General features: G+C 35.7%; 1 protein-coding gene across 2 annotated transcripts; it reads left to right on the top strand.

Annotated features, from left to right (window-relative positions):
- The first annotated feature begins 1,356 nt into the window (after positions 1-1,356).
- Positions 1,357-10,141, top strand: LOC112002187 (calcium-dependent protein kinase SK5). Of its 2 annotated transcripts, XM_024034339.2 has the most exons (7): positions 1,359-2,180; positions 4,836-4,979; positions 5,392-5,544; positions 5,688-5,800; positions 9,010-9,177; positions 9,262-9,486; positions 9,901-10,141. In XM_024034339.2, the coding sequence occupies exons 1-7, from the start codon at positions 1,619-1,621 to the stop codon at positions 10,030-10,032; spliced, it is 1,497 nt and encodes a 498-aa protein (XP_023890107.1). In that variant the 5' UTR covers positions 1,359-1,618; the 3' UTR covers positions 10,033-10,141. The 2 variants fall into 2 exon arrangements, with proteins under 2 accessions (XP_065637163.1, XP_023890107.1); XM_065781091.1 differs by lacking the exon at positions 4,836-4,979 and having other exon boundaries at positions 1,357-2,180.
- The last annotated feature ends 633 nt before the right edge of the window (positions 10,142-10,774 follow it).

Below are 10,774 nucleotides of genomic sequence, written 5' to 3'. Positions count from 1 at the left end.
TCACAGCAAACCCCAAATTCCCCAAATCTTGATGTCAATCTGACGAAAAAGGATGAGGCTAGGATCGGAGACTGACTTCAACCTGTGGTTACACTCATCTTCGTATGGATAGTGGATGTATGGATAGTGGATGGCATGAAGGTTATAACCCATAGATAAATTTGTTTGGATACTGGATTTTTGATTTATTTAATATATGGATTATTTATGGTTTTAAAAAAAAAATTATTATTATCAAATTTCTAAATTCAGGTACGTATAGGAATTTTTTTTCCCTTTTGTGATAACTTCTTTGGTGATGGTGTAGTCTTTTGAGAAAAAGAGAGAAATTAATGGAGGTGAGAGGTATCAGTAGCTTCATGCATTAACTTTCATTAAAATGTTAGGCTTTTTTTGTTAGTTTGAGAAAAAAAATAAATAAATAAAGTGTTATGCTAACGAGTGTCCTTAGAGTAATGGTTAACAATTCATTTTAGAAAAGTTTTAACATTACTTTTATGAGAAATGAAAAAAATTATCAAAATATTAATTGTTTTTTTCTCATAAAAACTTTCTTTAAATAAATTGTTAATTAATACTCTAAGAGCATCTGTTAGCAATTTTTATAAATAAATAAATGCATGTTAGTTTTAAATTAGTGATATAGGGAGTAGACCGTAGAGAATATTTGGTGGGTCAGAGAATTTGAACACCTAATAATAACTCATTTGACGCAACGTATACGAAGGGTTTGACAATTTATTTTTTGTTTTCTCTCTTTGTTGATTTTTCCGTGCGTCTAAACCAAGTTATACCAACTTTTTTACATTTTTCATGTATGTTTTGCATGTCTTTGGCTATTGGCCGATTGGGTATCTTTTAATTTTGATGACTGCTTTTTCATTAGATAAGAGTCATGTGAGAGGAATATATCATTGTTTATTCTAAAAGCTGCATTAAGATTAAATTTTATATTAGACTTGTGTTTAATGTATCCACAACCTACACGTTAGACCTCTTCTCATTTTTATTTTTCTCATATCCTGTTATAAAAAAACAGTTCTTACGAATTTAAATCCAAAATCAAGTACTTTATTAATTATCAGAGTGAAAAAATTTTCACCAAAAAAAAAAAAAGAGAGAAAATTTTCAGAGTTCTGTCAGGTTAATGTAAATACCTATATTATTTTAGAAATAATTTAGATGTTAGAAGAATACTTGTTATATATAGACTTTTCTTTATTTTGAAAAACTATACAAGAAGGACACCAAATCAGTAACTGTGCAGAGAAATAGAGGGAATCTAATCTTAAAACTGGAAAATGAAGAAAAAAATTCCAATAATTTTTGTTGTAACTTGTCACGTTGAGGTGTGAATAGTTGAGGTCAAATGATGGACTCACGCTTCCTCTCCTGTCTCCTCATCGTTCGCAAAACATGATAAGTTGCGACAAAAACTATAGCATTTTCTATGTTCATACCATTGCTCCTTAAAAAGTGATAAAAGCAGTGTGAAACGGTAGCTGTAGGGTCAGGTTTGTATGCCTATCTTGGGTCTTCTACTCTGTCTCTCTTGAAAAAAAATAATCTCTTCATAGTTCATGCTAATCTAAAAACATCTCAAACATTTTTCTAAGAGATGACGAGCAAATCAAGCTCAGGCTCAGCTCCACCGCCAAGAGATTCAAAGCGCAAATGGGTTCTTCCCTACCAAACCAAAAACCTGAGAGACCTCTACACACTTGGCAGAAAGCTTGGGCAAGGCCAGTTTGGCATCACATTTTTGTGCACAGAAAAATCTACAGGTAACAAGTACGCCTGCAAGTCCATCCCAAAGCGCAAGCTGTTATACGCTGAGGACTATGATGATGTTTTGAGAGAGATTCAGATTATGCACCACTTGTCAGAGCATCCAAATGTGGTGAGGATCCGAGGTACGTATGAGGACATTGTGGCTGTGTATTTGGTGATGGAGCTGTGTGAGGGTGGAGAGCTTTTTGATAGGATAGTGAAGAAGGGACATTATAGTGAGAGAGAGGCTGCAAAGTTGATAAAGACTATTGTTGAAGTTGTTCAGACGTGTCATTCTCTTGGCGTCATGCATAGAGACCTCAAACCTGAGAACTTCTTGTTTCATAGTGTGGACGAGGATGCTGCCCTTAAAGCCACTGATTTTGGCCTCTCTGTCTTCTACAGGCCAGGTTCTTTCTTGGGTTTTCTTATTATTTTTTGTTAGTGCAATTTCGATGGGTTTTCTTTCCTGTTAATGATTTATGATTTTATTTATTTCTGTTTCAATTTACTTATTGGGCTTCTTTCTATTTCTGTTAATGATTTATGATTTTGGTTGGTTTGCATTTGCATATAATGATTTCTATGAGAAAGTTCTAATTTTAATTTTTTTTCCTTGAATTGAAACTGTTGTTTTGTGTTCGAGTAAATGAATTCTAATCTGGTTGTTTCCAAGTTTGACATGAATGGAAATTTTTGTTAAGGTTTTATGTTCAAAATTTCCTTGTTCATTAAAATTTTTGTTTCGGTTTGTGTGAGGGTCATATCAGATATTGTTTAAAATCCAATATGAATGTACCGGCTTCCTTGTTTAATTTATTTGGATAATTTCTGAACTGGATGTTAAATGGATCATAATGGGTTCTTGTTCTGATTCTTTTCTTTTTGGCAGCAACTAATTTTTTGGTGAACCAAATTTATTGCTCAAAGTACTCTAGAAGAAATACATCTACTAATATCTTTGTGAATCAATCTCGTAACTTGAGTGGATGTTCGTGAGGCAACATAACTAGATTCTGACCATCTTGCCAAAGTATCAGCTAGACTATTTATTTTTCTGTACACATGTATTTATCTTACAAGTTTGAAAGAAGCCATTAAATATTTAACATCTCTTATCAGCTTGGCAATCTTCCAATGAGGCAAAATATCCTTTGCATTTGTAGAATTAGTAGCAAGAATCAAATGCATCCAATTAAACCTCTTGGCTAACTCCAAGCCAATCCTTAAGGAAAAACCCCTTATTGATTTTCAAATTTTATATGATTTTTATTGACCTAGAATATGTGGAGAGGTTATGTGTTAGGTTTAAGAAAATAAAGGATTTCCTTTAAAATATACTAAGGTGATTAAGTATTTGTATGACACAACTGTAACAAGCATGAGAACAAGTGGAGGCATCACTAATCACTAGTGTGTTTCCTATTGCAATAAGTTTACATCAATGATAAACTTTAAATCCATATCTATTTATGGTCATGGGTATTTTGCTTATTTGGGGTGCAATGGATTATGCCCCAAAAGGTTGTGGATTTGTTAGGGGCCCCATTCGGAAAGCTGTAGCTTTAGGTCTTATGTGGGCTATTTGGAGAGTGAAATAATAGAGCATTCAGTGGATCGAAACAGTTTATGACAGATCTTAAGATGCTTTTACTTCGATCCTTATTCAAATGGATGACTTTATCATGCCATTCCAGTCTAAAGTTGTTTGATTTCCTAGATGATTGTAATTTCTCTTGATTCATCAACCTGCATAGACCTCCTGTACGCAGGGTGGTGTTCATATTTTTATAAAGTTTATTTATCACAAAATTTCCATATCTATTTACACTGGTTATGGACAAGCTTTACTAGATTGATCTAGGATGAAGTCTGTTTGTGTACGATTTTTTGTGGGCAATATAGTTTTTGTTGATGAAACTAGATGTGGAGTAGTACCAATTTGGAAATTTGGAGGGATGCTTTAGAATCTAAAGACTAGTTTTAGGTTAAGTCAGACTAAAATAGAGTTTTTAAGTGTAAGTTTGGTAAAGGTAGAAACAAAGATTAAGGGGTTTTAAAACATGATGGTAAAGAGATATCAAATGGTGAGTTCTTTTGATATTTTGGATCAATAATTAATAAGGATTGAGATATTTGAGAAGGGTTTAAATGAAAAAATAAGAGCATAGTGGATGAAATGGGTAAATGCATTAAAAATATTGGGTGATTGTGGAATAGCCATCAAATTAGAAGGGAGAGTTATATAAGATTACTATAAAAATGCAATACTTAAGTGTATTTGAAGTAAAAATGTTAAGATATATGGAAATGAAAGACAAGGTAGGATATGAAATGAAAAAATTCGTTTAAAGATAGGGATAGTTGACATTGATGAAAAGATAAAGGAGCATCAATTAAGATGGTTTGTTCGTGTACAAAGGAGAGTGATTAATGCAACAGTGGAAAGTAGTGATTTGATTCAAGTCAAATAAACGAAAAAAGTTAAAGAAAAATTGAAATAACATTGGTAGAAGTAGTAAAAAATTGAAAATTAATTAAGAAGGTGACTGGGAGTATAGGATAGGATTGGATGGTGGAGAAGAATAAATGTGGTAGACCCTAATAAGTCTGTTGATCATCAATCGTGAATTCCAAAGTTTTCGGAGTAACACTTTGTACGAGAAAAGTTGCATTAGTTCCTCAATTCTATTTTCCCCTGTGGTGTAAAATTTTCAAGCGCCCCCCCTCCCCGCCCAAGTTCGAATCTTCTCCATCTGTTATGTATTTTTCCTTTGGTTTTAGTTGTCTCATTGCCTTCATCTCCCACTTTGTTCATAAGACGATGAATTCTGATGGACGAGAAGGATAAGTTTCATATTTAAAAAGAGCCACAAAGAAGAAAGAAAGGAAGTTTCCTAGATATCATAGCTGATTGTTGGAAAAATAAATTTTTGGAGGTTGATACTTTCTTGTTTCATTGCTAATGTACTTGTGACGTGATCTTTCATGCTTTATTGTTCGAAATATGGCGGTTTTTATCTCTATTTGACATGGCATGCTGGTTTTTGTATGATACTTTCCAGGTCAAACCTTTTCTGCTGTTGTTGGGAGTCCGTACTATGTTGCACCAGAGGTGTTGCGCAAACATTATGGACCTGAAATAGATATATGGAGTGCAGGAGTTATATTATACATCTTGCTGAGTGGGGTGCCACCTTTTTGGGCTGGTATCCATCTCTGAAGTATAATGGTTCATTTGAATGGAAGCATTTGAAGAGAAAGGATTTGAATTCATATAAAGGCTTGAATAAATTATGAAAAGTACAGATTTTTTCTGAAATTCATAAATGGATTTAAGCTTTATTAACAATTTAAATGATTAAACATAAGATCTTATTAATTTATAACACAAGTTTTTTGGTTGGAACAAAATCCCTAAAGCTCAAATTTGTCATTTATTATTAAAGTTCATATCAAACAATTTATACTAGTAGTTGTTATTCAAATCCCTTGATTTTAAATTCTCAAATCCAAATGAAACCATATTAATTGATGTTAGAGATATATCACTAAAGAATTTGCTTTTTATATGTCAAATTCATATTACCGATGTAGTTTTTCATCTTTTGTTACCTACAGAAACTGAAAAGGGAATCTTCCGAGAGATTTTACAAGGCAAATTAGATTTTCACTCTGACCCATGGCCTGTCATCTCCGAAAGTGCTAAGGAACTCATTCGGAAAATGCTTGATCGGAATCCCAAAAAAAGGCCAAAAGCTCATGAAGTCCTCTGTAAGCCTCTTTCACTGTACAGTTGTGTTAAGCAGGGTGGCTTGTTTGGATATTAAGAGAAGATGAAGCCTAATCAATTCCTTGCATTATCAATTTCACAGGATTTGTAAAATGTTGGTATACTAAAGTGATTTTTGTATCAGGCCACCCATGGATTGCAGATGACAATGCTCCCGATAAACCGATTGATTCTGCAGTGCTATCTCGCCTAAAGAAGTTCTCTGCAATGAACAAACTTAAGAAGATGGCTTTGCGTGTAAGGATTGATTCTAGTAATACTTTTTAGTTACATATCTTTGATAGTTGATTCCTTGGACTATTGAGCAATGCTAACCTAATGTCCTGAACACACACAAAGTCTGGGATCAGCTTCCTTTGGAAAACTACAACTAAATTTACATAAATTAGGTTGAACTTTGGGTGAACTGATTCTATTTAAGTTTTCATGCTTCAAGACCAATACTCAAATTGTTGTGCGACAAAGTTTTGTAGATTCTTCATTCTTCTACTTAAATATTCCGCTTGAATAGTTTACTGCTGAGACAATGTCATATTGTATGTGAGCTAATATGTGCTACTATGCACAATATATAAAATAAGCATACTCTAGGACAGAATGATAATATAGTAGTGGAAACAAAAGAACAGCTTCTCTGGCGATACGTTAACCCCTACTAACATGCACTTGGAGTGTTGCTTTGGTCAGTGCTATGTTTTTCTTAGCTTTGGTTTAAGCGGATCCTGGTCTTCTGGACTTCAAATTCCTCTGTCCCTTCTCATTTTATTTTCTTGACCTTCTTTTCTACCACGTTGGTTTTACTTTTCCACAAGCCAGTGCTACCTTCTCAAAGCTTAGGTTAAACCATTCCAAACACCTTTTATCACTGTTCTCTCTCTCTCTTCTCTTCCTTGTAGATTTCTCTCTTCATAGTCTTTACTCAAAGTTCTTTACAGTTTAGTTATCCTGTTCATGATGCCCTTAACTAGTTTGTACTATTGTCGAAGCTGAGTTTAGTGCCCCTTTCCAAGTAATCATTGTGCTAACATGGAATTGCCAAGTTATCAACAGGGCTGCAGCAGTTAAGGCTTTGAAAGACTTAATCAGAAAACAGAATCTGGATTGTGCCCAATTAATAGTAACTATAACCTTAGAAGATAGAGTGGAAGGGCTTTGAAGAAGGTTGGCTTTGTACAAGTGTATTAGTGGTTGTTGGGGGGGGGGGGGGGGGGGGGGGGGGGGGGCCCCCCCCCCCCCCCCCCTGTGGGGTGTGTAGTGGGCTGCGCTGGAGGTCTGACGGTCCTTTGAAGGAAGGGAGTGAATGTAAAATTTATTGGTGCAAACCAAAGAGTGTTAGCTCTAAAAGTTTGCTCAGATCCAGAGGGCAAAGAATGGTTGCTTATGAATGTCTATGGGTTTCCTTACTTTAGTCAAAGATGAGTTATGGAGGAGTCTTGACAGCATTCTGGAGTATTTTGATTGGCCATGGGTTGCAATACAATTAAAATGAGTGATTTCATCTTTAGACATGGGGTGATTGATTTGGGCTTTTTAGGATACACATATCTGGAGCAACAAAAGGGAAGGCTTGCCAATTATCAAAGAGAGGGTTCACCAAGCCATCTGTGGTGTTGAATGGTAGTTGTTAGTTCCTAATGTAGGGGTGATCCACCCACCTGCTGTCTGGTCAGACCTTAGTCCTCTGATGCTAAACTCAAGCATGGAGAATGAGAGACTACTGTGTATATTTGGGCTTTTGAGGCAATGTGGGCTAGGGAAGAGGAATCAACGGAGGTCATAAAAAAGGCTTGGAAACAGTCTGATGAGAGCCAATAAGATGAAATGGAATGTGGAGAAGCTTGACAGCATTTTTTATCAAAAGACACCAGTTCCTATATTGAAAATTCCAATTCCAAGGATGCCAATGCCAGATAAATTAGAGGAGTATGCTGGATGCAGCAAAATCATCGTTTTAACATGAGAGACTGAAATTTCTTAGCATATTGTCATTATGTTCTCATAGTATTATCACCAAGAAGCTAGAGTTAACTTAGCTCTAATATATACCCTACTTAGGGTTATTGTAAACATGATTCATCATATTAAAGATGTAGTTATCTAAGTTTTCTGCTGTAGATATAGGCCGTCAAGTTGAACCAGGTTAATTTAGCTTGTTCAACACTACCAATCTCATTTTCACATCAAATTGATCACATAGACAAGTTCTTTGTCTCAAGTACTCAAACCAGACTTGATTCCAAGCCCTCAGGTGCTCTCAAGCCCTGCCAATAGCCTTGGTGAGCAGTCCCATGAGCCACTAGGATTCTTCACGTGCTGGCACACCCTCATTCACGTGCCCCTATACACATGAACAGTCTAGTCGCTCTGTTTGTGCCATCTGTTAGATACATATTGTGTCACTTTAGCATGGGACGTCAACATCAATGCCATGTCATCTACCTTTTTCATTTCCACTTTAGTATCTTACCACGTCAGACCGGCGCAGCTGCTGACTACTGCCTCTGTCAACCATCGACTATCGCCAGCTGCTGTTGACCAGCATTGACTGCCGAAACATGTATTTATCGACGACACTGCATGTTGGTTTTTGTAGGGTCTTTGTCTCCTAGAAGCTTTCCTAGGGCTTTTCTTTGTGCTCTATTGCTTTGGACCTCTCTTCAGTTGTGTTTAATAGAAGATACAATTAGCAGTATATGCAGGATATGTACTACTGCCCTGCAAAACAGTAAAACCACCCTCCTCTTTCCCTTTAACTTAGGAGTCCCATCCTATTTGGTTTTTTAGACCACGGCACTGACGCCTACTCTTATAGCATATATGTAACTGGGCTCCTATTGTGCTTGGATGAGAGAGTTCCAATCCGCAACATATAAATTTCAAGAAATATTAGAATTTTCTTGGTGAAAGAGTTTCAAGTAGTCAAGGCAGTAAAGGTTTTTTCTTGTCGTGTAGTTATACGAGAGACAGCTTAGGGTTTACTTGGGAATTGAATTTTCTTGAGAGAATCTTTGTACTACTGTTGTAATCACTCTATTTTCTTAGTGAAACTTTCTTCTCGTTTTCGTTTGTGGATATAGGAATCTTCTTGAATCACGTAAATTTTTATGTTTTTTGTATGTATTTGTTGATGTGTTTTTTGTCTTTACTGCTTTTGATTTAAATCTTGGCAGTGTTATTGCACAACAGATAGTATATCAAAATTGATGTTTTTCTTTTGTTAAAAACATTCACGCAATTGCCAACGGACAAATTATAATGTTCACCAATTTGACATCATAGGACTGTCTTTCTTTAATGAATATATGATACTTAGACAAAAATGAAACAACAGTCACGTATCTTTTACCTAAGCCCTATATCTGATTCCACTACTTACGGGCTTACTTATTTTTTATGATGGTGACATTTTTATTGGTCACTGAATTCATTTTTGAACTCTATTGTAGGTCATAGCTGAGAAACTTTCTGAAGAAGAAATCGGCGGTTTGAAAGAGTTGTTCAAAATGCTAGACACAGACAACAGTGGAACAATAACGTTTGATGAACTGAAAGAAGGATTAAAGCGAGTGGGCTCTGAACTTATGGAATCCGAGATCAAGGATCTTATGGATGCAGTAAGAAAAACTGTCTTCACCATCAATCTAATCTACCGTGGTTTTCTTTGTGGGACAAGTATCTTACTTGTTGGTGTTTGGTAGGCAGATATTGATAACAGTGGAACACTTGACTATGGTGAATTCCTTGCTGCTACACTGCACTTGAATAAGTTGGAGAGAGAGGAGAATTTATTGTCAGCCTTCTCCTTTTTTGACAAGGATGGTAGTGGTTACATAACCATTGATGAGCTTCAACAAGCCTGCAATGAGTTTGGTTTAAGCGAAGTCCACCTCGATGAAATAATTAATGAAATTGATCAAGACAATGTAAGTTTGTTCATTTATGTCTAACAATGGTGAGAGGTACTGTTATCTGCTCCTCTTTTTTTAAACTGTTTATTTATTCAGAAAAATTATTTTTAACTTAAATGAGAATGTAATTAGCAAAATTTTGAGTGATTTGAAGACTACATTCACATGTTGCATGGTGCCGATGAGCCTAATGGTTTTATGTTTAGAAGCTGAACTGATGCCCATGGACCTATTGTTTTACAAATGGCATCTCTCATGTAAAAATCAAATCTTGAGCTCTCTCTCTTAATTAAACTCATTATCCAACAACTCTTTGTATGATCCTATCCTATCATAACTTACTTATGAGCTGGATTGGTACTCTCCATCTTGAAGTTATGAATCTCTTTTTACAGTAATTTATACTAATGAAAGTGTTTTGTTTTGCAGGATGGACAAATAGATTACGGGGAATTTGCTGCAATGATGAGGAAGGGTAATGGAGGGATAGGGAGGAGAACCATGAGAAGCCAATTAAATGTGGGAGATGCCCTGGGACTCACAAACAATGAATGTACCTAATGAACTCACTGATTGCTCACCTTAAGTAATTAATCATTTGCCAATTTAGTGTTTTAGGAACATTCTAATGGAAATAAACCACTGATTTATAAAAGGATTTTGGATTGAATGTGGTGTGTCTTTTCACATTGTATATTATATTAGAGAAAACCTTCAGTAAGGTCCTGGCGTAAAGAAGGCATTTTACGCCACCAATAATGTGCCGCCACGTCATATTTCCATTGATCTTACATTACACTCTTGCACACACAAGTATAACTCAATTAAACACAAAATTCTCAAACACCTATCAGACCTGAGAAGCTCCAGTGCCTCTCATCTCCTCCTCTCCTCGTACCACTGGACCTCCCCACCCCACCGTTGGAGCTGCCGCACACATCGGTCAAGAGCTAGTGTCGCCGCACCGGATTCTCATCAAGGTATCACAAATTTAATGGAATTTTGGGCTGGCTTCCTTCTCATTCTCTCCCATTTTTATTGAGACATGGGTTTGTGATTTTAAGCTCAAAAGAGAGAGTCTTTAAGGCTTTTCCGATAAACCCATTTGATTTTAAGCACAAGGAAGAAAGAGAAAGTCTTTTTTTGTTGTGTCCGCAAAAGTCTTCGAAGCTTTTGAAATAAGCCCATTAGATTTTTATCAATCTTAAGCTGATTCCCACCTCAAAGTTTCAATCTTTAATTTTTTTTTTCTCTTTCTTTATTGTTTCCACAAAATTTTTAAGACATAGGTTTTGTGATTTTA

The sequence above is a fragment of the Quercus suber genome, unplaced genomic scaffold (assembly GCF_002906115.3).
Source record: "Quercus suber isolate HL8 unplaced genomic scaffold, Cork oak 2.0 scaffold_256, whole genome shotgun sequence".
In the NCBI taxonomy this organism is placed as follows: Eukaryota; Viridiplantae; Streptophyta; class Magnoliopsida; order Fagales; family Fagaceae; genus Quercus; species Quercus suber.
This window is presented reverse-complemented; position numbering and strand designations above follow the sequence as displayed.